At 52.4% G+C, this 24,839-nt stretch overlaps 1 protein-coding gene across 8 annotated transcripts; it reads left to right on the top strand.

Moving 5' to 3' along the window:
* On the top strand, nt 1-24,636 carry FGD2 (FYVE, RhoGEF and PH domain containing 2). Of its 8 annotated transcripts, none has more exons than XM_059177805.1 (17): nt 82-100; nt 1,986-2,087; nt 5,204-5,438; nt 6,995-7,075; nt 7,790-7,938; nt 9,421-9,577; nt 9,802-9,940; nt 10,461-10,519; nt 10,751-10,897; nt 11,609-11,701; nt 17,978-18,057; nt 18,142-18,172; nt 18,591-18,683; nt 19,479-19,613; nt 22,282-22,428; nt 22,991-23,137; nt 23,492-24,636. In XM_059177805.1, exons 2-17 carry the CDS (start codon nt 2,005-2,007, stop codon nt 23,705-23,707), a joined length of 1,992 nt encoding a protein of 663 aa, XP_059033788.1. In that variant the 5' UTR covers nt 82-100; nt 1,986-2,004; the 3' UTR covers nt 23,708-24,636. The 8 variants fall into 8 exon arrangements, with proteins under 8 accessions (XP_059033794.1, XP_059033788.1, XP_059033787.1 ...); XM_059177804.1 differs by lacking the exon at nt 82-100 and adding an exon at nt 1,476-1,547; XM_059177811.1 differs by lacking the exon at nt 1,986-2,087 and having other exon boundaries at nt 1-100.
* Nucleotides 24,637-24,839: the final 203 nt, after the last annotated feature.

Genomic DNA, 24,839 nt, shown 5'->3' on the forward strand with positions numbered 1-24,839 from the left:
CAGATGAATTTTTGGGGAGGACTCAGGCCACTGGAGATGACATTTAGGAGGCAACTGGATCTTTGCTGACTCAGTTTTCGATTACTTCAAGGAATTACTGGTAAATATCTCTTGGGGTATGGAAATGGTAGTACTGTCTTATGTATAGGCATATACATGTATGTAGCATATGTGTGTATGCATATAGGGAATACTATTACCATATATGGATGTGTGTGTAATATATATATATATATATATATATATATATATATATATATATATTTCCTTATCTTTTGGATACACACCAAAACATTTATGGGAGTGATCATTTGACATTGAGTATTTTCTTCCAAATAAGGGGGAATGAATGTGGCTGCAAATGAGGCAGGACTGGCCATGAGTTGATGGTTGTTGGGTCTGGGTTATGGGTTCATGTGAGCGCATTATGTTATGCTGTCTACTTTTGCATGTGTTCTAACTTCTCCATGATAAAATGTGAAAACAGAAAGTGAGGAGGACTGGGGCACCTGGGTGGCTCTGTCCTTCTTGAGCATCTGCGACCTGATTTTGGCTCAGGTCACAATCTCATGGGCGGTGGGATTGAGTCCAGTCCCAGCCTCCCCACCCCCCACTCCCACCCTTGGGCTCTGTGCTCAGCAGGAAGTCTTTGTGAAGATTCTCTCCCTCTGCCCCTGCCCTCACATGCTCTCTCTCCCTTTCTCTCTCTCAAATCAATAACTCTTTAGAAAAATGAATAAATAAATACAATCTTAAAAAAGAAAAGAAGTGGAGAGGATTGGTGAAGTTTAGGGTTGGGGGAAGTAGTCAGGCATCTGCTAGAAGAAATTGTTCAGGCGAAGCTCTGAGCTGGTGGGGCAGGTGGGTGTGTGAGCCCCCGGGGGTTTACAGGTGCTTGGGCATGAAGCTGTGCCATCCACATGAGGGATCCAGATGACTAAGGCCCAGTCCCTAGGCTTTGAGGACAAAGATGAGTCTCAGTGGAGCACCCTGCTTCAGGACCAGTGAGACTGGAACCCAGTGGGAGAGCCCTGAAGGGCAAGTAAAGCTGTAAGGGGGATTAGGAGATGGGCATTTGTTGTGGAAGGGCTGGGAGACCGGGTGGTAGGGGAAGCTTCCAGCAGAGACAACCCGGCACGCTAAGAGCAGGGCAGTCTGGGGATGATGAAGCAAGAATGTGGTCATCCGGATTCTCAACCAAATCTCTGTTGGAATTGTAGGCAGCTCACCTTTGCTTTGGACATCTGACTTCTTTTGTGTCCTCACTGGGTGACTTTGGTCAGGTTACTTGACCTTTCTGATCTTCAGTTTTTTTCTTTTGTGAAATGGAGGTAGTAATGGGGCTGCCTCATAAGGTTATTGTGGGATTAAATGAGAAAATGCTTGTAAAGCACTAAAAAGAGTGTGCGTTAGCTGTTATTATCAGAGTTTCGGGGAGGAAGCGGCTCTCCCCTGAGGCAAGGAGGTGGAGACAGTAGCCATTAAAATGAGAGCCCAGATGGGGAGGTGAGAGCAGCTCTGTACTCCTTCCTGCGAGCCCTTAACAGGTTTGTGATCTATTTTTAATTTGAAAAGAGTGGTTTCCTCATAGAGTGAGCGACTGGTCAGATGCAGAAAAGAAGTTGCTGAGAAAATCTCAAGTAAAATCCACTGGGCCTTATGAGAAATCGTGACTGGTCAAGATCAGCCATGGGAGGGCTCCAGAAACTGCCTCTGGGTCCCGTTGCCCCCTTGAGAGCATAAGGTCAGACCCTGTGAGGGAGGATGGGGCCTGAGCAGACTCCTCCCTCCTGGAGGAAGCACGGGCCTTTCCTCTTCGGGGCTGTGGCTCTGGGACCACTTCTCCTTCCTTACTCTGAAGCTGGGAGCAGGCCTACTGAGCCCTCTGGAAAGACCAGGGCTCATTCCAGGATGCCTTAGCCCCTCTGTGACCCCAGGTGAGGGTGGCTGAGGGAGCTGATTGGAGGCCTCCCGCCCTGTTTCAGGGGGTAGCTGAGGACCACCATGGAGGCCTGCAGAATGGAGGGAGAGAGTAAGGAGAAGCTGGCATCTGTGTCCAGTCTGGTGACCGTGTTTGAAAACAGCAGGTATGGGGTGGTGGGGGTGGCAAGGGTCGCCAGAGCCAACCGGTGGGCTCCCTGTAGTTCCATTGTCCAGCCCGGGCCCCCCTCTGCCCACCCACCACCAGGCCTGGAGCCCAGGCCCTCCCTGTCTCCATGGTTAAGGATCAGTACTCGGGCCACCTTGGTCCCCCCACAGTGCAGTTCTCTCTCTGGGCCCATGCTGGACACCTCCTCCTATCTGGGCTGTGCCTGGATTCCTGGTAGCATGGAGGAGTGTAGTCAGGCCCCAGGAGCTGCGCAGCAGGGAGGGTGTGTGCACAGATGTGTTGGGGACAGTCCAGAGGTGTGTAGTTGAGTGAGTGTGGGTGGGCCCCACAGTGCTGGGGCTGCAGGACTCCACCCATTGCCTCTCCCTCAGCAATGATAGTGATGCTTATCAGACACTCTTTATAAGTAGGACAACCGTATAATTTATCATTCCAATCAGGGCACAATTAAAACTGGAAGTGGATGCCATTAAATTTTTTTGGCGGAGGGAAGGGGGCGAAAGGAAAAGCTGAGACTGTACTGGGCGAACCTGGACGGATCAGCAGCCTACGTTTGGGACAGTGTTCCAAGTGACTTGTGTGACTTTTTTCCTTTAATTATCTAAGAGCCTCCAGAGGGTAGGTCTATTTGTAGTCCTACCTTCTGATGAGACTGTGGGTGTACAGAGAGGCAGGGAGGCTCAAAATGCTTCAGGTTCATGGATAGGGGCTCCCATCTGAAGGGAAAAAAACTGGGCCGGATGTGTGGAGGTTACTGGTGGCCCTGGCGGTGTGTGTGTGTCTGTGTGACATTAATCTACTCTGCAGGCTTTTTTTTCTTTTCTTCTTCTTTTTTCTTTTTTTTTTGAAGATTTGATTTCTTTACTTGTCAGAGAGAGGGAGAAAGGGAGAGCACAAGCAGGGGTTGCTGCAGGCAGAGGGAGAAGCAGGCTCCCCACTGAGCAGGGAGCCCGACGCTGGAACTCGATCCCAGAACCCCGGGATTATGACCTGAGCCGGAGGCAGATGATTAACTGACTGAGCCACCCTGGGTATCCCCCTGCTGGTGTCTCTTATACCCAGCACTGTGTTAAAAACTGTTGTCAGTAGCATTCTCTGGAAATAGACTCTAAGGTAGAAATTTGCTTCAGTAGATTTACTGGGGATAGTTTTGGGAATGACACTTGTCAGTGCAGGATATAGCACTGGGAGAAGCTGAACTGTGTATACTTGCAACAGAGGCCTCAGCCTGTCCCAAGGAGCTCTGGAGCTGAGATTTCCATCAGGTTGTTCTATTGAGGCAAAGCCAGGGGTCTTTGTACCCCCACATGGACTAGTCATTGGATATGGACTTGACCTGGGATACACAGCATCACCCAGGAACTGTAGTGGAACAGGAGCCGTAAGAATGATCCCTGCTGAGAGGATTTCTGTCTTTGACCATTAAGCTATGGAATCACTGTGATGCCAGGTCACAGACAATAGATTTCCCAAGAGGAGCCTAGATTCTGTGCTGAGGGCACTCAGAACAGAGAAAGACTTCTGTGGGCTTCGCAGTGGATGTGGCACAGATGTGGGCCTAGAAGGGTGGTTCATCTTCTTGAGCTCCTGACCTTACCCCGCTTCTCCCAGAGTTCTTTGCCAAGCACATTCTAGTTCAGCACCGAGGACAGCTCTAGGCACACCCTTCCTGGCCCACCACCCACCCCTTGGAGTGTGGGGAGAGAGCACCACCCAACTCAACAGGCCAGGCATGCCCAGTGGAGACCCTTGGCATGTGTGCCAGGCCCAGGCAACACTGGGCAGGAGGAGGCAGCCTGCAGACCAGGATGGGGTCAGAGGAGGCCTTGTCCACAGGGTGAGAGCCACCCTTTATTGGGTGAGGACCCCATACCAGCAGCCTTGGCTTTGGCTTTCTTGTGAGGTCTCCCCAGCACCTTAGCTGATCTGAAACTGAGGGGTGAAAAAGAAACAGAAGCTGGCCTGGGGCACTTGGAGGAAATGCAGAAGCTGAAACCAAATGTAGAACAGAAAGCCAGAGATCCAGCTATTTCCACGGGCTGAGGAACCAGGCACCAGGGTGCCAGACAGGGGTGGAAGAGCCCATGGGGAGCCATGAGGACTAGTTTCCAATCCTCTATCTCCCACCAAACAGCTGAGGGACTCGGGGCGGACATGTTGACCCTCCGGACCTGCTTCTCCTTAACTCAAATGGGGAGGGGCAGTTTATGGTGAGGTCTCAGGAACCAGCATGCCTGATCTGGATCCCATCTTTGTCACCCCAGCTTTGTCACTAATGCTCTCTGTACCTCAGTTTTCTTAGCTGCAAAACCAGGGTCATGAAAACCTTTCTCAGAGTTTTGGAGACTTTGTACATGTCTGGTCTCTCCATCTGCCAGCCTGTCTGTCTCATTGCAAGCCTTTCCATACCAAAGAAAATGGGGATAGCCCAAATCGTGGGATATGTGGGATATATTCAGTGAGGGTGGCCTCTTTTATCTAAAGAATTTAACTAGCCTGTGGACCTAGTAGTAGGATAAACACACATAAAGCTACACAAAGAGGGCATTCCTAGAGGAACAAGGAAACTGCTTCCAGACTGCCTTTCCCCTGCCACTGGAGATGTAGAGGGCACGGTTCCCATGGAAAAGCCCCAGCTTCAGCAACTCTGCCCTCCCTGTAGAGTGTTCCATGGCTCCCACCTCCTCTCCATATGTAAGTTACTCAGATTTTAGGGCCTTTCCTGCCACAGAGACTAAAAACAGAGGTGAGATGTACAGGTGAGGGTGATCTGGGGCCACTTAGAAAGCACTGCATACAGATGAGGGGTTCCTCACTGCATTTTAAAGAGGGAAGTATGTTTTTCTCCAGAAAACAAAACAAGTCTAAGCTGACTCATTTTGAAGACTGGAGTTCCCTCCAAGAAGATGTTGGGGAAGGAAGTGGATGTTTTACTTAGCAAATTCATTCTGAGTGCAGGGGCCACTTCATACCTGTGATTTGCATTAATCACCCATAATCCCCACCCATAACCCCTACCCATAAGGATAGAAGTGCTATCCTTTTTCCTATTTTACAGCCAGGAAACCCTCAAATCTGTTTTGTTCACCTCAGGACTCCAGGTGCAGCATCCAGAGTCTGCAAGCTGGAGATCGAACATCACTGCCCTGGGGGCAGGGCTCCCCCACCTGCAGAGCCATGGAAGGAGCCCAACCTTGGGGAGACCCTGCAGGGGTCTGAGCCCAGGATGGTTAGCAGGCGGTACCTGAGCTCCCTGAAGAACAAACTGTCCAGTGGAGCCTGGAGGAAATCTTGCCAGCCTGGGACCGACCCTGGGCTAGGGACACAGGTGCCTGAGGGCTAGAGCAAAAGTGGGGAGCTGGGGGGACCCCTTCACTGACCTCCTCCCAGAAAATTCTCCCCCAACCAAAGCCAGCACTTTCCTAGGCGGGGGTCTTATGTCACCAGAGATCAATTGACAGCTAGATTCTCTCCTCTTAATGGCCTTTGGTTAATGCCTACAGTGCACTCCACTGCTGGCATCATTTCCCGTGCCCCTCACTGAGGGAATCTTTTAGGCAAGGACATGAGAACTCAGACAGCTTAAAGAACTTGTCCAAGGCCACGCAGCTTAGAAGGGTCTCCATTTTGTGAACTGGTACCCTTCCCAAGTGTGGCCTCAGTTTATCCCCCGAAAAAGGCAACAATTCCAACTAGAAATAGAGGCTAGTGCAAATGCTGCCGTTAGACTGATCCTGGATGGGTCACCTGCCCAGTCTGGGTGTCGGTTTGATTGTCTGTGGAGTTCAAGGGCTAGGGTGCATGATCCTGTACACCCTGGAGCCAGACCACCAGGGGTCATGCCCCAGCTCTTCTGCTTTCTAACTGTGTGACCTTAGGCAAAGCACTTTTAAAGTGCCTCTTTGTGCCGTTCCCTCATTTATAAAATGGGGAGGGTGATCATGTGGTGGCTGAGTACAATTTATTATTTCTCACAAATCTCTGGGTTGACTAGAAAGCTCCCTATGGTTCTTCTGTTGGTCTCACTTGGGGCTTGTGTTAGCTAGCTTGGGGCTGCCATGACAAAATGCTACAAACTGGGCGATTTACCGGAAATAAATTTCCTTACGATTCTGGAGACTGGAAGTCCAAGATCAAGGTGCTGGCAGGGTGGGTGTCTGGTGAAGGCTCTTGTCCTGGCTTATCAATGGCTTTTGTCTCACTGTGTCCTCATGCACATACTCTCCTGGGGTCTGTCCCTACTCTTCTAAGGACACTGGTCCTGTTGGATGAGGACCTCACCCTTATGACTTCATTTAATTGTAATTATCATCTCCAAGGCCCTATGTCCAAATACAGTCATATTGGGGCTTTAGACCTTCAATGTATGGATTTAGGGAGGGGGACACAATTCAGCCCATGATAGAGTTTCTCCCATGACTGCAGTCAGATGGTGACCAGTGCTGGAATGCCCAAGACAGCTCAGTTCTCAAGCCCGGTATCTGGGTAGGGACAGTAGAAGCTGGGTTCAGCTGGGGTGCTGGTACAGCTGGGCCCTTGGCTGTCTCTCTGACTGAGGTCTTTGGGCCTCTCCTCTTGATATGGCCTCTCCATCAGGGCAGCCAAATTTCCAGATGTGGTGGTTCCTGGCTCCCAAGAGAACATAAGCTTCCAAGAAGCTTCCAAACCTTTTAGGCCTTTGGACCAGGTCTGGCACAGCCCCACTTCCTGCCCCATTCTTTGTTAAAGTGATCCTGGCGCCAGCCTAGATGCACTGTGGGAGGGCATGAGTGCCGGGAAGTGGGCGTTCACTGGGACATCTTTGGAGACTACACCCAGGGTCCCCATCAGAGAAGACCAGAGCTGTCTCTCTCCTTCTCCTTCTCCCCCTTGACCCGCCTGCAGGAGCCTGAGGAAAAGAGGATCGTCCAGGAGCTCCTGGAGACAGAGAAGGCCTACGTGGCCCGACTACATCTGCTAGACCAGGTCAGGGGCCAGAATACTGCCCTGTCCTGCTCTGAGCCCCAGCACCCAGTTCTCCTCTCCCCACCTTCACTCTCCCTTATGTGTACCTCACTGGCGCTGAGAGTGAGGACCTGGCATGTGATTCGAGGAAGTTTCAGTCTTTCACCCCCATTGGCTGGAGTTGGGGCAGAAATGACGATTTAGGGAATTGATGCCACCTGCCATTCCAGCCCTGGTGCCCAGGCCGGCACCTCGCATGTAGCAGAATGCACGTGGCCTTCCCTGCCGCGCGCCCGCAGAGTCCTCATCTGTCACCCCCACACCCAACATCCTCACTGTTATTAGACTTCACACATTCTTAAGAAGCCCCAAGCCTGAGGGTTAAATATTTGTGCATTTGGAGCATGATCCTTAGCTTGGTGAAGTCGAAGACCTTGACCGACACGAGGTGGGCCCATTTCTGACATTCATTAGCGGCCAGCCCCCGGCCAAGTCCCTGAGCCTCTAGGCCTTCATTTGCCCATCTGTAAAGTGGGCAGAATACCGCCCTTTCTGTCTCTTCCTGAGGCTGTTTCAAGGATGATGGGAGGCTGAAGAGGTGAAAGCATCCCCCAGAGCACAGAAGGGCCCGGAAAGGCCCCAGGCTGTGCCTGTCTCCGCCTGGGCGGGTGTGCGGGGTGGGGTTGGGGGACTCATCTCAGCCATGGACCTAGTGACTGGCGGGCGCGGCTGCAGGTGTTCTTCCAGGAGCTGCTGAGGGAGGCCCGTGCCAGCAAGGCCTTCCCCGAGGACGTGGTCAGGCTCATCTTCTCCAACATCTCCTCCATCTACCAGTTCCACGCACAGTTCTTCCTCCCGGAGCTGCAGCGGCGGCTGGACGACTGGTGAGAGGTCCTCCGTGAACACCTGAGCCCCCATGGCCGCAGCCCAGGCCGGGACAGGGTGCAGACACCCGCGGCACTGGCTTTGGCCTGTTCGGACCCCTGCCCCTGCTGATGGAGACCATCAGCTCCCCTGGGCTCAGTCTGTGTTCACAGTAAGGGGCTTGGACACGTGGGTGCTAAGGGACTGTGTGTGTGTGTCCTGGGGAAGGGGGTGTGTCGGTCCCCAGCAGGCTGAGGGACTTCAGAGCCAGTGGAAAGAGGCAGTGCTAACTGAGGGCTTCTGACATACCCAGCCTTGGGTTTCATACCTATGAACTCACTGATTCTTCAAACCCATCTCCTGTGCGGTGATGCAAGGAACTGTCTTCATTTTCAGAGATGACCACTGAAGCATTTGGTGGAGGAATTACTTGCTTCATATATTTTGCTAAAGAAATGCCACAAGGACTGGGGTGTCCTTTAAAATTCTTCAGCAAAGAGAAATGTCCATAGTTGTTGAATTCAGAGTCGGATTTATAGGGCCTCATTATTATATTCTTTTTCCTTCATGACGGCTTAAAGTTTTTCATGATAAAATGTGGGTTGGTTTTTGTTATTTTTATTTTATTTTGAAGATTTTTAAAAAGATTTTATTTATTTGAGAGACAGAGAGAGTGAGTAGGAGGGAGAGGGAGGGAGAATCTGAGGCAGACTTCACTCTGAGCTCAGAGCCAGACAAAGGGCTCGATCCCATGACCCTGAGATCATGACCTGAGCTGAAACCAGGAGTCGGACACTTGACCAAATTCACCACCTAGACACCCCTGGGTGTTTTGTTGTTATTGTTTTAAAGATGACCTTATGCTTACCATCATTCCTGTTTTTTTTTTTTTCCAATGGGAGAATGGAGATGCAGAGAGGTTAGGTGACTTGTCCAAGAATACACAGCTAGAGTAAGTGGAACAGTTGGGAATCAAACTCAGGAAGGCCAGCTTCAGGGACCGTGGGGCCCCTCATCGCTCTGCTGTCACAGCCCCTGGGCTGATCTTCAGGCCCTACCACGATATGACCCTGCATATGTTCTTACCCCTCTGGGGCTGTTCCGTCATCTCTAAGATGGGCCGATGACCACCCCGCACAGAGGTGTGAGAATTAAATGGGGTGAGACCCGTGGCGTGTCTTGGACGGTGCTTGGCTTCTGGCCCTTGCTGCCATTATGTCAGCTGCTTCAAGTGGTTTCGGGATGTGCGGTGGGGGCCCGACGCTATGCTGGGTCTGCGGGTGGAAGAGAGCAGCATCTGCCCTCGGGGCTCAGAGTCTGAGGGGGCTGGACCCCACACATGTGGGTGAGGGTGATGAGCCCCCATGCCTGCACCCAGAAGTGCAGCAGAAGGACTGTTTTGGGGGGTTGTGTGGTTCAGAGAGCCTGGCCTAACCTGACCCTGCCTGAAGTCGAGAGAGGAGGTCCTTGGGCTGAAGGCAGTACAGGTGGCCCTCTTCCAGGACAGCTACCCCCCGCATCGGTGACGTCATCCAGAAACTGGCCCCATTCCTGAAGATGTACAGTGAGTATGTCAAGAACTTTGAGCGAGCGGCTGAGCTGCTGGCCAGCTGGACTGACAAGTCTGCCCCCTTCCAGGAGGTGATCACTCGCATTCAGGTGAGGCTGGGCAAGGGCTGGGGCCGAGCCTGCACCGCCACCCTGGTGGGTACTGGTTCAGATTCCCCAAGGGATCTGGGGCACCTCCCGCTCAGCTGCTTGCACAGGCTTCCCACGCCAGTCTGCCCCACCCACTCCCCCACGCACCCCTGGCCATCTCAGCGGCCCGCTCTGCCCTTCCCCACTCTCAACCCACACTGTTCCTCCTCCCATCCCTCCCCAAGAGCAGCGAGGCCTCCGGCAGCCTGACTCTGCAGCACCACATGCTGGAGCCTGTGCAGAGAATCCCACGCTATGAGCTGCTGCTCAAGGAGTACGTCCAGAAGCTGCCAGCCCAGGCTCCAGACCGGGCCGATGCTCAGAGTGAGGACACCACCCCCGGGAATCCACGGGGCTAGGGAGGCCTGAGCCACTCCCCTTTATTGACTGAGCACCCCATCAGCTATCAACATTGATTGTTGGTACTTCCTAGACATTATCTATACCATTAACCATTTTTTATAGCGACTAAGGCCCAGAGAGATCAAGCAACTTGCCCAAGGTCACACAGCCAGAAAGGAGCAGAGTTGGGATTTGAAGCTATGCCTATATTATACCAAAGCCCGTGCTCTTTCCACAGCACCCTCTGGGTCTGGCTTGGTTTGGGAAGGAATGAGTTGGTCACAGAAGCCCAGTGCCTAAGCCCTATCTTTCAGTGGCTTCCAGCCTCTCCACTCTGGGTGAGAAATGGCGGCCATCACACAGTCATCCTGTGTGCTGGCCAGGCTTCACCTACATACTTATAGCAGACTCTCGGGCTCCTTTGTTAAGCCTTAAGGACTTTCTGCCTCAGCTCCCAGCCCCACATTTTCAGGAGATAATTCTGGCCCTTGCCCTCCTTCAGAAGCACTGGACATGATCTTCTTGGCCGCTCAGCACTCCAACGCAGCCATCACTGAGATGGTGAGCATCTCGCCCTCAGCGGTGGGACCAGCAGGCATCCCCAGGGGCCCTGTACCTCCTCCCTGCAGCTCTCAGCCACCCCACCCCCCAGCCGTCCAGGTCACTATCTATTCATCCCCTCGGCCTCTGCTGTCCTCCCCCTCACCTCCCGTCCCTGTCCACACAAGACAAACCTTCCAGAAGCAGGTGGGCCCTGCCGGGCCTTGGCTGAGGGTGCTCCCCCTGTCCCAGGAGCGGCTGCAGGACCTGTGGGATGTGTATCAGCGCCTGGGCCTCGAGGATGACATAGTGGACCCCTCCAACACCCTGCTCCGCGAAGGTCCCGTCCTCAAAATCTCCTTCCGCCGCAGTGACCCCATGGAGCGCTACCTTTTCTTGGTACGAGGATGCTAAGTGGCCCTGGAGAGGGCGGTCCAGGGGCCACTCCCCACCAGGTCCTGCCTGCCTCGTGTCTGCCTGGCACCATGGGAGAGGCAGGGAAGAGCCTGCTTCTCTGGGCGTTATTGCTTTGGCACCCGGTGACTTTAGACAAGTCACAGGCTAGGCCTCAGGATTTCCAACTGAGGGGTTTCTCAGGTAGGCCCTAGGAAGCAACAGAGGCAGAATTGGAACCCAGTCTGTTAGGCTCCAAACCTTGCAGTATTAAACTGCTCTAGGAACTTTATACATTAAACTTGCTCTAGGAACGCAGAGCGGGAGAGAATCAGGTTAGCTGGTGAGAAGAACTACCCAAATTGGCACTCACGAAGCCGGGGGTGGGGCAGTTCTCCTGGAAATCTGGCAACTGGTCCTCCCTGGAGGTCTGGAGGAGGGGGCTGTAATGTCCCATGAGCCCCTGTAGCCCTGAGCCCCCATGAGAAAGGCCTTGTAAGTCTGAGGCCCACAGGCAGGGCGACTCTTCAGTGACCATCCTCGTCAGATTGGAGGCCAGATAGACAGCCCCTTCCTCATCACACCTGCGACTCCTGGGAGCTGACCTGGAGCCTGGCGAGAGGAGAGGGAGGCGCAGGGGTGCTCCAGCTCTGCCTCCCCGTCCTTCCTGCCCTGCTGCCCACTACCCACTCCCTCACCATTCCTTGTCTCCGGCAGTTCAACAACATGCTACTCTACTGTATACCCAAGGTCATCCAGGTAGGTGCCCAGTTCCAGGTGAGGACCCGCATCGACGTGGCCGGAATGAAGGTGAGAGGCACCCTGTTCCCTGACAGCGCCGGGCTTCTTCTTGAGGCTGGGATCGAGTATGGGGAATGGCAACAGAGTCTGCCAGGTTCTCAACCCAGGAACCCAAATCTGGAGATCCTGGGCTAACATGGAGATGGGAACGTTTTGGGGTAGGAGCTCTCCCCTGTGGGGGCGCACAGGCCTGACCCACTCTTTGGGACAGTGCCCTCCCTGGCCTGACCTCTCTCTGCTTTCCCTATCCACTGCCCCAGAGCTCTAACAACTTTAATATGTGCACAAGGCCCTGGGAGTCTTGAGAAAATGCAGGTCCTGATGTGGTTGGTCTGGGGCGGGACCTGAGACTCTGCATTGCTAACCAGCTCCCAGAGCTGCTACCGCTGCAGGCCACAGGCCACAGTTGGAGCAGTGAGGGTCTGCATGGTCAGCTCCACCGCTAGACTGTGTGTCTCCCCAGCCAGAGATGGCCACAAATGCGTGGGGACAGGAGCCCATAAATAGTGTCCACCTACTGGCTGGTCCCTGTGGATTGGGCCCTGCATCACCCCATCAGACTCTCATATATCCCTATAGTGGAGGAGTTGTTAGTTTCCTTTGCCTGTTTCTTTTAAAAATAACACCTTTTAACTTTAAAGCATAGATAATACACATCCCCAAATCAAATATAAAAAGCGCATACAATGAGAAGTCTCCCCCCAACTCTAGCCCCTAGTTCCCTTCCAGGAGACAGACTTTTTGCTTCTTCGAAGGCCTTCTGGAGGTAGTCTTTGCAGACACCAACTAATAATATATTTATTATTGCTTCTTTACTTACGTTTCGCGTAAATAATGAAATCGTTTTCCAGAGACACTGTTCTCCACTTTGCTTTTTTCACTGAGTGCTAAGTTCACTAAATTCACTCCAGGCTAAGTCTGGTGATCGTTCACGTCAGGACATTAAGAATGGCCTCACCCTTCTGTGGGTAGCTGCAGGGTGTTCCCATCTGTGCAAAGTACTATAACCCATTCAGCTAGCCCGCTACTGAGGGACAGCTAGTCGTTCCCCGTGAATAACTACAAAGGAATAACCAGGTACATGCCTGTGTGTGAGTCTATCTGTAGTTAGTCCCATCAAAATAAATAAATAAATAATAAATCCGGAAATAAACTGTGGCACATCTAGACCACGGAATATTGTTCAGTGATACAGAGAAATGAGCTACCCAGCCATGGAAAGGCAGGCGGGAAACTTCAGTGCATTTTGCTAAGTGAAAGAAGTCAATTTGAAAAAGGCTACACACAGTGTGTTTCCAGCTGTCGGACACTCCAGAAAAGGCAAAAAACTATGGAGACCGTAAAAAGCTCGGTGGCTCCGGGGGTTAGTGGGGAGGGAGGGAGGGACACGCAGGTTGGGGGATTTTAAGCACGGCGAAGCTGTCTCATGCTTCACTGGAGTGATATTTGGCCAATACCCCAGAATGTACAACACCAAGAGTGAATCCTAATGGGAACTGCGGACTCTGGGCGACCATGATGTGTCCATGGAGGTTCATCAGTCCTCACATATGTCCCCCTCCGGTGGGGGATGTTGATAATGGAGAGGTCTGAGTGTGTGGGGGCGGGGGAGAGTATATGGGAAATCTCTGTATCTTCCTCTCCATTTTGCTGTGAACCTAAAATTGATCTAAAAAAATTAAGTCTTTTTTTTTTTATTAGTTCCAGGGGTAGAATTTAGTGATTCCTCAGTTGCATATGACATCCAAGGCTCATTCCATCAAGTGTCCTCCTTAATGCCCATCCTCCAGTTACACCATCCCCCAGCCACTTCTCCAGCAACCCTCAGTTTGTTCCCTATAGTTAAGAGTCTCGTACAGCTTGTCTCTCCCTCTGTTTTCATCTTATTTTGTTTTTCCTTCTCTTCTCCTATGTTCATCTATTTTGTTTCTTAATTTTCACATGAGTGAAATCACATGATATTTGCCTTTTTCTGACTGACTTATTTCGCTTAGTATAATACCCTTTCGCTCCATCTCCGTCGTTGCAAATGGCAAGATTTCATTCATTTCCATGGCTGAGTAATATTTCAATATTCTATATATATTCTATATATATATATATATATCTCACATCTTCTTTATCCATTCATCTGTCGATGGACATCTGGGCTCTTTCCATAGTGTGGCTATAATGGACATTGCTGCTATAAACATCTGGGTGCATGTGCTCCCTTTGAATCACTATGTTTGTATCCTTTGGATAAATACCCAGTAGTGCAATTGCTGGGTCGTAGGGTAGAGTGATCTCTAACTTCTTGAGGAAGCTCCCTACTATTTTCCAGAGTGGCTGCCCTGGTTTGCATTCCCACCAACAGTGTAAGAGTGTTCCCCTAAAAGTCTTTTGAAAGGAAACTGAGGCCCAGAAAGGTTATAATTTGCTTGGCGTCACACAGCAAATCTTGGTTTGAGCAATCATACCAGGTAAAACAGAGTCCAGAGTCCCTGGACAATCACCCTACTGGACTGTCTCCTCTTTAGGCTTCAACTCAGAGGCGCAAAACTTATGGAGAATTGCAGGCCTAGTGGAATAAGTCAGGGTGCAGGGGGGACTTTCTTGACAACTCTCTGATCCCTCCTGAGCTCCAGTGTGTCCTGAAGGTTGGGGCTGGGAGAAGTGGAGGTCAAGTCCGGCTGATCTCGGTATGCTTCCATTTCTCCCATCCGGTCTCCCTGTTACTGCCCCCCACCCCAGGTTCTGCCCCAGGAGTGAGGTGCAGGTAGGAGTTGAGCCAGGACCCTCAGGCCTCTGGAGAACCCCTGGGCCTCTGAGACCCCTCTGCAGGGAGGATCTTGTCTTGCTCCTGACTGGGCTTACATGGCATTTTGGGCCCAATCAAGGGCCCGAAAGTGGGGTGCAGCTTGAGCATGATGAAGTCCAATGGGGGGACCTGAGCTCCCTGTGGGGATTCTAGCCTCCTCCCCACACCTGAGCTGCCTGCAGTCTTTTATGATTGTAGCCCTTCACCCCGTGGCATCCAACTGCCCTTCCTGAGTGGTCAGAATGTCCCAGGGGCGAGGGTGTGTGCAGGCTTGTAGGTCTGGGAGCCTTAGTGAGTGAGACTGAGAAAGGCAGGTTTATGGAGAGCAACAGACAGACAGAAACAGAAATGGAGACAGGCAGCCCTGTCTTAGGGCTGGCAGAGACCCAGGTGTAGAAAAAGAGAGGCGGAGATTGACAGATAGAAAAGCCAAGAATAGAGAGATCAACACAGAGTCCTAAAGAGAAAATACACAGAGACAAGACCGAGAGCATCAGTGCGTGCCGAGTTCCTGGCTCCTGTCAATCCCAGTGAGCACATTTCCTGCAGAGAGTGTCGAATGCTCCAGCAGCTGCCCGGCACCTTCTCCTGAAGGGTCCAGGCTGAGCCAGGGCAGAGCTATCTACCTGCCCGCCATCTGCATGGGAGCCATTTCCCAAGTCTGCGGTCTGAAGGTAGGTCTGGCCTTTGACCACCATGATGGTTCCCACTGGCCTATGACCCTCTTGGCCTCCTCCTTTCTGGATAGCAAGGAAGCCCAGTTCTCAGCAGCTGATTCTCCCAAGGTCCCAGTTGGTCCTAATGTTGTGCCATCCCGCACAAGGCCAGCCTGGGAAGAAGGAAGGGATGCAGGCACATACACACCTGGAGTTTCCATGTACAACTGTGTAGGTTGGGCACTGCACAAGCACATCTCACGTAGGATGAGCACATCTCATCCAAGCAGACATTGTGGACTGTTTACTTAAAATTCTCATTGTCCGGCAGATGGCAGTCAAGTGTCTCGTTCCAACAAAATCTGAATATTATGCAGTTTGCCAACAGATGTCAGTAAAGTGTTTTGAAGAAGGGGTGTCTTTCTAATTAGCACAAAGGCACTGTATGGGTTAGCAGGGCCCTGAATGGGCCCAGACTTGGGGAGTGGTCGAGACTGGGCACAGCAGACCTTGGAAATAATCCTCTAGAAGCTTTCATCCTGCCCTTCTACAGAGGGGGGTTCTGGCCCCTCTGGTTCCCCTTTTTCTTTTCTTTTCTTTTCTTTTCTTTCTTTTTTTCTTCCTTCCTTCCTTTCTTTCTTTTTTAAATACTTTATTTATTTATTTATTTATTTATTTATTTGAGAGAGAGAGAGACAGCGAGAGAGGGAACACAAGCAGTGATAGTGCAAGAGGAAGAAGGGGGCTTCCCACCTAGCAGGGAGCCTGATATGAGGCTCAATCCCAGGGCCCTGGGATCATGACCTGAGCCGAAGGCAGAGGTTTACTGAATGAGCCACCCAGGCGCCTCTGGTTCCCCCTTTTCTATTAAAAGCATCATATTTCTTTTTATCTCTGGGCTCCAAACCATAGATTTCTCTTTTCTTTCCCTCCCCTCTTTCCCTCACCAATTAGTCATGGAGTCTTGCCAGATTTCCCCATATCGTCCCCCAGAGAGAAAGCTTCTTGCTTCCCAGGTGCAGGCTGGTCTGTTCCCCCCAGATCCAGTCCTTCTCTGCCCCTTGCCACTAGAGTGACTTTCCTCAACACCTCTTTCCACATCACAGGAGCTTCTCCATGTTTCAACCCTCAGAGCCTCCCCATTACCATGGATTCAAGTCCAAATCACATCAGGCACCTTCTAGAGGGAACAGACCAACTCTAGGGTAGAGCAGCCCTAACATGAGGAAGGACATATCCAGAGTCAGTTTCCCTGGGACACCGTGGGCCGGCCTGAGGGTGTGCAAAGGCCTGGTTGCCACAGGGCAGGGAGCCAGCAGAAAGCCTCAGGTAACAGGTAGAACAACAAGGTTCCCCACACCGGAACTCTTGTCTACGTGTTAGTTTCCCCCTGTGACTCTCCACTCTGGGAGAGGTCTACGTTTACGGGACTCTGGGGTGAGGTGGAAATAGATGTTCTTCTGCCTTCCCCTGGGAGGCCCAAACCCTGAATTCAAACCCTCATTCTGTCCTTTAGCTGCTGTGTGAGCTCAGGCGGGTCTCTTGCTCTCTCTGAGCCTCCATCTCCACATCTCCTAAATGAGGGTGGTAGCATCTCTCTCCCAAGATTACTGTGAAGATTTTCTTTAACTTTTTCGTATGGACAGTTTAGAGCCAAGAAAGTAGCTCAAAGAACTTGTGTACACTCATCACCTGATTTCAGCTGTTGTCAACTCAAAGCCAGTATTGTTTCCCCAGCATCCCCCTCCTATTCCTCTTTCCACCGGATTCTTTAAGAACAAAGCTCAGACCCATAATCATTTCACCTATAAATACTTCAGTATGTGTCTGAACAAGATAAGAACTCTTTTTTTTTCTATAAAAGGTGACAACAGCAAATCTATCACATCTAGCAAATTAATACTAATTATTTAATAATACTAAGATCCTTTGGTTTTCTTTGACGTGTAAATGCCTTCTCACAGCTGATGTGTTTGAATCATTTAGGATGTGTTTCTGACATCCCTTCTAATCCATTACACATCCCCTCCTTCTTCTTTTTTCTCATGTTTTAATTGAAGCAATCAGCTCATTCTCTGGGAGCATTTCTTACGGACTGGATTTTGCTGACTGCACCCCTGAGGTGTCACTCAACATGTCCCATGGTCCCCTGCATTTCTTGTAAACTGGCAGCTAGCCTAGAGGCCTGACCAGATTCGGGTATGCGAGACCATGACTGGCTGCCACTGCCCTCAGGAGGAGTGTCGCAGCTAAGAATTAGGGTTGATTGGCGGGTTCAGCAGTATGTGTTAACTGAGAACATATATGGGGAGCCCTGAGCTCAGTGGCTGGCACATAGTAAGTATTTCTCACTGGCAGACTTCATGATGGCTATGGACTTGGGGTTCTCAGACAGGGGAACAGTGAAAGACAGGAAGTGGGGGGAGATGTCTGTCAGATCTCTGGATTGGGCAACCAATTTCTTCCTTCCCTGTATGGGATGAAGAGTCTTATTCTAGACCTTAGGTCTGCTCTTGAAAAAGCTCTGTCCCCAAACCCAATTTATGACCCAATTTCCATCTTTGGTGAATCCTTTGAGAAACTGTCACTCCTACCTCACACAGAGTCAACTTAGCTGCCTCTGAAATTCTAGGAGCCTTGACATCCTGTTTGCTCAGGTGCATTTACTTGGCTCCGTAGATTTTGGGAGGCCATGGAGAAGGTCCTCATACCTGTCCCTCAAATTCGAATTGTTCCTTGGGCACGATCCACCTCCATCCACCCCACGGTGCCTGGAGGGACGGGGTGTGACAAGTCTGAACAAGTCATCTCCCTCTCATTCCCGAGCAGGTGCGGGAGCTGACTGATGCGGAGTTCCCCCACTCCTTCCTGGTGTCGGGGAAGCAGCGCACTCTGGAGCTGCAAGCCCGGTAGGCATGGAGCTGAGGGCTGGGTCATGCGGGAAAACCGGGAGTGGCTGCTCTCCTCAACACCTGTGTTCACTTTCCGAGCAGGTCCCAGGAGGAAATGATTTCCTGGATACAGGTACCAGAACATTCCAGGGCCCCTGGGGTTCTGAACCCAGCCTACCCACCCAGGCCAGGGGTGGGGGGAGGGGGTGTGTGTGCGCGTGTGTGCACACATGCCCAGCTGCTCCCTGTGCTTCCTCAGGGGTCGCTCTGTGTTAGTTTGGAATGAGACCTGGGTTGAGATCTTGCTGCCTTTCGCTGCCTAGCTGGGTGGCCTTGGGCAGGTCACATAATGTCCTTGAGGCTCAGTTTTCCCATCTGTAATCTGAGGCTAACTGTTTCTCCTCCCTTGAGTCAGCTGGGTGTGTTTAGAACCCGGCACCCAGCACCCAGCACCCAGGAGTCTTCCAGCAGTGTCTGTTGACCAAATGGGTGGATGGACAGAGGAGTGAGCCCTCCCTGCCACTCCCTAACCGCCTCCCATGTCCCCTTAGGCCTGCCAAGCAGCCATTGACCAGATCGAGAAGCGGAATGAAACCTTCAAGGCTGCAGTCCAGGGCCCTGAGGGAGACACCCAGGAGCAGGAAGTAAATGAAGCCTTTGCCTTCCTCGTGGGAGCCACCAGTCTTACACAGGCGCATTCCCTCTCTTGGCTCTGCCTAACCCAGTCCGCAGGGCAGGGGAGTGTCACCCACTGGGACTGATTTAAAGGGACCCAAGAAAGCCCACCCACCCCCACATCAGAGACTCCGTGCCAAAGGTTCTCCCATTAGCAAAAATTTCCTTCGGGAGCCACTTTTTTTATTTTTATTTTTTTCAAAGATTTTATTTATTTATTTGTCAGAGAGAGAGCAAGCAAGAGCAAGCACAGGCAGACAGAGTGGAAGGGAGAGTCAGAGGGAGAAGCAGGCTCCCTGCGGAGCAAGGAGCCTGATGTGGGACTCAATCCCAGGACGCTGGGATCATGACCTGAGCCAAAGGCAGCTGCTTAACCAACTGAGCCACCCAGGAATCCCTCCTTTGGGAGCCTCTTTATGCAATCCTCCCTAGGAAGGATTTCATGTCTGTGTAGCTCAGGCTGTGGGGGGAGGCAGGTTGGGGATGAAAGTGCCCATGAAACATTAATACCAAGGGGAGGTGGGAGGCAGGTGCGGTGGGAGAGGGAGAGTGGGGGACTTGACTTCCACTCTGAGCTCCGAACTCTGGCTTGCTGGGTGTCTTTGCTGAGTCCCTTGACATCTCTGGGCTCAGCTTCCTCACCTGTGCAAAGGGAGTCATATGCCGCTTCGAGCGGAAGCCCCTGGGAAGCAGGTGGGCAGAAGGCCCCCGGGCCTCGGGGCAGGGTCAGAAGGGGGTCCTGAAGCCCCCACCTGACCGCCCAGCAGCTGCAGTCCGAGGAGCTGGGCCTTCGGGCACCACAGTGGGTCCGGGACAAGATGGTGACCATGTGCATGCGTTGCCGGGAGCCCTTCAACGCCCTGATGCGCCGCCGGCACCACTGCCGCGCCTGTGGCTACGTGAGTAGTCCCGCCAGCACCTGTCCCCTCACCTGTCCCTCGTCTGCCTCCACCCTCCCAGCCCAGGGCCCCTCCGGTCTCCCCACCAACTCTGCCGGCCTGAACCTATGCCACCCAGGGGCGCTGGGTGCTAACTCAGGCCCGGATATGTGAGTGGCCTTGTTTGGATCTTACAATGTCCCCCTGCGACCCAGTGGCTTCTGTGATCCCCGTTCTGCACATGGGGAAGTGAGGCTCGCAGGGCTTAGACGAGGTGCTCGAGACACCCTGTGAAGTGGCCCTGTGCGTTCACTTGTTCTTACCACTGCTTCCTGAGAGCCCCAGACTCAGCCTGGGGAGGTGGTCTCCCAGTCCACCCAGCAGTCCCAGCACCCCACCAGCCCCACGCCTCTCCTCCCGTCTTCTTGTGCGACCTTGGCTCTCGGACCCCTCCTCTCTGGGAAGTCCTTGGCCCTCCAGCACCTGCTCAGTTCTGCGGCTAACTGTGCCTCAGTTTCCTCGCCTGGGCGGTAGGGATTATAATAACTGCCTTCAGGGTGGTAGTGAGCTCCTCCTTTCCTTCCTCAGCAGTTTTGGGTGGGGCTCGCTCAGAGCGGCAGTCACCAGCTGATTGAGGAAGGAACCTGTCGCCTTCTTGTATCAGCTCAGGCCTGGTTCCTCGAGGCAGATCCTGCTTTGCTTTTCAAGCACCTGCTGCACTTGGTCTGTTCTCTGTGGACCCAACAACCCCCCTCGGTTTACTCTGCAAACAGAGAAGCCCTTTACAGCCTCAGTCTTTAATGACCTCCAGGAGACAGGAGACCAGCTGGGCAGGGAGGTGTCCCCAAAATGCACTCCATGGCAGTTGGGGCACAGAGTAAATTTCAAGGACTGGGAACACACCTGTGTTCAGACGTAAGTGAGGCGTTCTATCAGAGCCAAATAGAAAGGATCCGGGGATTAGCCACTGTTCTTGGTGATTCACGTCTGCAAATAAGGGTTGAGTCAATTCACGGTTGCAATTTGGTAAGTAGTTCCTAAAACATTATTTAAAATAGTTAAGAAATACAAAAAAGGCGCATAGAGTCACGATACCTGTGACCTTCAAGGTACAGGGAGGAAATATAACATTTTGACAACTGAATGAAATGTATGATCTTTGATTGAATCGTGGATGGGAAAAACGAAACCAGCCGCAGAGGCCCTTATTGGGAACTTTGGGGAAATTTTGATCACAAGCAGTAATCCTAGATGGATGTTAAATTTCCCAAGTGTGATCATGACATAATGAGCAGGCAGGAAAATGCTCTTGTTCTTACGCGACACCAGCTATTAATTTGAGGGTATGGTGTCACAATCACTGTAATTTATACTCAAATTGTTCAGAAAAAAAGTACATTGATATATAGAGAGCAAATGTGGCAAAAATGTTAACAATTGGAGAGTTTGGTGGGGACAGTATCATTGCAGTGTTCTTTTGACTTGTCCGTAGGTTTGAAATTTTTCAGACTAAAAAGCTGGGGGAGGAGAAAATAAATATACACTAGCAAGTTAAAAAAAATTTAAAGCTCAATAAAATGAAATATTCCCAAGGTAGTTAAAGCCCCCTGTGTAGGGCTCTGTGAGATACCCCTGGCCCAATTTCAGGATTTCTCCTGCCTGCACCGACCTTTGTATTCTGTGAGTCATCTTTTCAGTCATTCGGGTGCCCAGTTTCTGTCTTCCCACCTGCCAGACCGGAATCCTGGTGAGGGTGGGGCTGGCCAGGCCTTCTCCAGTGGGGCCCTCCCAAGTGCTGTGTTGGCCACCCAGAGGAGCCCCCTCATCTCTGTGTCTTGCCCCCCATTTCCAACCCCACATCCTAGACTCACGGTGACACCCCAGTCTCCCTGGAGGTTACAGCTACACCCCGCCCCCCCATGCTTCTCTCCGAGTCTTGCCAGGCCTCTTTCTCTGGCTTCCTGGCATGATCCGTGTTGGTCTGCCTGGGGGCTTTCTCCTCGCTGGGCCAGCAGGGGGAGGGTGGGGGGCATTCCCCCCAATGCACATGACAGATCTTCCTGGCAAAAACAACCCACCCTTCATTTTTATATTAGAACACGCTTGACTCTAGGATTGCATGAATCTTAAAGCTAAACCATGGAACTTTAAATACCTGTCTTGTCCCAGGGAGGGCCAGCTGCTGCCTGTGAGTGGAGGGGCCCTAGGGAAGTCACTGCCCCCCTTGCTATCAGGGGAAAATGGAAGGGCCAGCGCTGTCCCCCTGGTGGGGAGGCTGGGACAATCAGAGGAGATGGCAGAGGGGAGAGAGAGCTTGGAGAAGTGAATTAGAGGCAGGGGTGTGTGCAGGGAAGCCCCTGGGATTAAGAGCCGCTCTCACAAAGGGGGAATCAAGACACACCTGTGCGGGGGTGCAGAGCGCTGGGAGGAAGCTCTTGAGCTCCCAGCTGGGGGAGCGCAGGGCCTGAGCTCTCCCCTGAAGCCATGGCCTCCAGGCTGGGCCTCTGCCAGCACAGGGGACCACTTGTCTCTGCCTCCATTCCTCTCCTGAAGTTTGCTTTGTGTTCCTCCTGTCCCCAGGGGCTCTCATGCCCCCCACCATCTCCCAGGTACCAGTGCCAAGGCACCAGTGCAGCCCTCCTCTGCCTCACCTCAGGCCCCAAGCCCCTCTTTCCCCCTCCTTGCCTAGGTGGTGTGTGCCAAGTGCTCTGACTACCGGGCTGAGCTCAAATATGATGGCAACAGACCCAACCGCGTGTGCTTCCACTGCTACACCTTCCTCACTGGAAATGTGCTCCGCGAGGACAAAGAGGACAAGAAGCGGGGCATCCTAGAGGTGAGCGCAGAGGGCCTCCAGTCAGCAAGTGCTGGCCCTGTCCTTGGTGCTCAGGACCAAGCCAGCCGAGATCACACTTGCCATCCTTCTCTCTGCCTATGGTCCTGGGGAGGTGGGGAAAGACCCCCCATGCCTTCCAGCTGAACACAGCTTCCGGGGTTCATGGCTATGCCTCTCCACGGACCCCTGCCCACTTTCCAGTCTTCCCCGTTCCCTGCTCATGCCTTCCCCACCCAGGAGGCCACACAGCTCTCTCCCTGCTCGGGTCCCAGTTCTGTTCCCTGGGGCAACTCACAGGTGATTAGCTCTCTCAGCACTGCCCCAAGCTCAGGCTGGCTGGGGCTTGACCACAGCTCTGCCACCCACCAGCTATGTGACAATAGGGCCGTGATGGGACCTCTCTGAGGCTCAGGGACAAATGACCCCTCCTTGTAGGGTTGCTGCAAGGACTAGAAATGGTGATTGTCAAGCCCCCGGTCCAGTGTCTGACACAGGGTGGGTGCTGCATTCCCCGACAGCCCAACAGTCTCTCTCTCTCCCTCTCTCTCTCTCTGGTTTTTAGAAAGGGTCCACGACAGGGTCTGAGCAAAGCATCATGTGCGGCTTCCTGCAGCTGGTTGGGGACAAGTGGGGCAAGAGTGGGCCCCGGGGCTGGTGTGTGATCCCCCGGGACGACCCCCTCGTCCTCTATGTCTATGCTGCCCCTCAGGTAATGCCACCCGCTGCCTCCCAGACCTTGGCCTTCTCATGGTATGTGTGTGTATGGGGGGTATTGTTGGCCCCATATGTCAGAGGAGGAAACTGAGACCCAGGGAGGATGTGGTTCCTTCCAGTCAGAGGGTTAGTGGCTCTCAGAGCTGGGCCTAGACTCCAGGTCACAACAGCTTTGCCCAGCGGGCAGCCAGTCCTCCTCCATCATGATGCCCTCCCACCAGTCCACTGTGCTTCCTGGGTGTTTGGGGAGCAAGAGGTGGGTATGTGGCTTTTACCTTCAAATTGGCTGCCCCACGTGCTGGGGCTGAGCAGAAAGACAGTGGCCCATGGCTCTCTCCTCCCCTCCTAGGACATGCGGGCTCACACCTCCGTCCCCCTGCTGGGCTACCAGGTGACTGCGGGGACCCAGGCTGACTCTCGGGTCTTCCAGCTGCAACAGTCAGGCCAGCTTTATACCTTCAAGGCTGAAACCGAGGAGCTGAGGGACCGCTGGGTGAAGGCCATGGAGCGGGCCGCCAGTGGCTGGAGCCCAAGGGGGCCCAGTGATGGAGACCTGTCCGACTGACCCCCAGCCAACCGCTTCAGGGCCCGACTCCTGCCTGGGGCTGACCCTGTGGCATCTGTGATCCACTATTCCACGTTGAGCTTTCAAATAACCAATTTCCAGGGGCACCTGGCTGGCTCAGTCTGTAGAGCATACAACTCTTAATCTTGGGGCCATAAGTTTGAGCCTGCGTTGGGTATAGAGATTACTTAAAAAAAAAAAAAAAATTTAACTTAAAAAACCAAACAACCAATTTCTAGTCATTGGCGCCCAGACGGTGTATCTTGATCTGGGATTCAGAAAATGTGGGTCTGTTCCTTTGGGGAGGGGGTGACCAAGTATCCCTGTTTGCCCAGGGCTGAGGGGTTTCCCGGTTGTAGGACTTACAGTGCTAATACCTGGAAAGTCCCAGATAACCCAGGACTGTTGGTCACCAGTATGGTTCGCCACTGGGCTGTATATTAGCATCACCTGGGAAGCTTCAAACAAAAGAAAACAAAATAAAACAACGAAGGGGTGCCTGGGTGGCTCAGTTGGTTAAGCGTCTGCCTTCAGCTCTGGTCATGATCCCGGCGTCCTGGGATTGAGCCCCATGTCAGGCTCCCTGCTCAGTGGGGAGTCTGCTTCTCCCTCTCCCTCTTCCCCTCGCTGCCCCACTCATGCATGCTTTCTCTCTGTCTCAGATAAATTTAAAGAAAACTTAAAAAAAAGATTTTTTAAAAATCCTAAAAATTTAAAAAATACCAATGCCCATATCCATTACAAAGATTGTGGATTTCATTGGTCTGGGGTGAGGGAAGCACAGGAATGCTTTAGGAGTACCATCCTGAGTCTCAGCTTGGATGAAGAAGAGAGTGAGCAAATCAGCAATGGTCGAGCACCTGTTGAGTGCCAGACGTGATAATAATCAGAATAATAAATAATAAACATCTACTGGGCCAGACACTGCACTGGGTGTGTACTGGACTATCTCATTCACTCTCAGGAGTTGCAATGCCCATTTTCCAGATGAGGAGACTGAGTCCCAAAGAGGTTTAGTTATTGGCTCCAGGTCCTATGGCTGGTGGGTGCCAGAGCCACGTCAAAGCTCTTTCCATCAGGCAAGCAGAGAGGGGAGGAGAGTGGGAAAGAGGGAAAAGGTGGGAGGAGGAAG

This window comes from Mustela lutreola, chromosome 6, assembly GCF_030435805.1.
Source record: "Mustela lutreola isolate mMusLut2 chromosome 6, mMusLut2.pri, whole genome shotgun sequence".
Taxonomy (NCBI): domain Eukaryota; kingdom Metazoa; phylum Chordata; class Mammalia; order Carnivora; family Mustelidae; genus Mustela; species Mustela lutreola.

Coding starts and splice junctions, on each gene's coding strand:
- FGD2 (XM_059177805.1), top strand. CDS start 2,005: ATGGAGGCCTGCAGAATGGAGGGAGAGAGTAAGGAGAAGCTGGCATCT. Junction 7,939..9,420: donor CAGCGGCGGCTGGACGACTG/GTGAGAGGTCCT, acceptor GCCCTCTTCCAG/GACAGCTACCCCCCGCATCG. Junction 10,898..11,608: donor TGGAGCGCTACCTTTTCTTG/GTACGAGGATGC, acceptor TGTCTCCGGCAG/TTCAACAACATGCTACTCTA.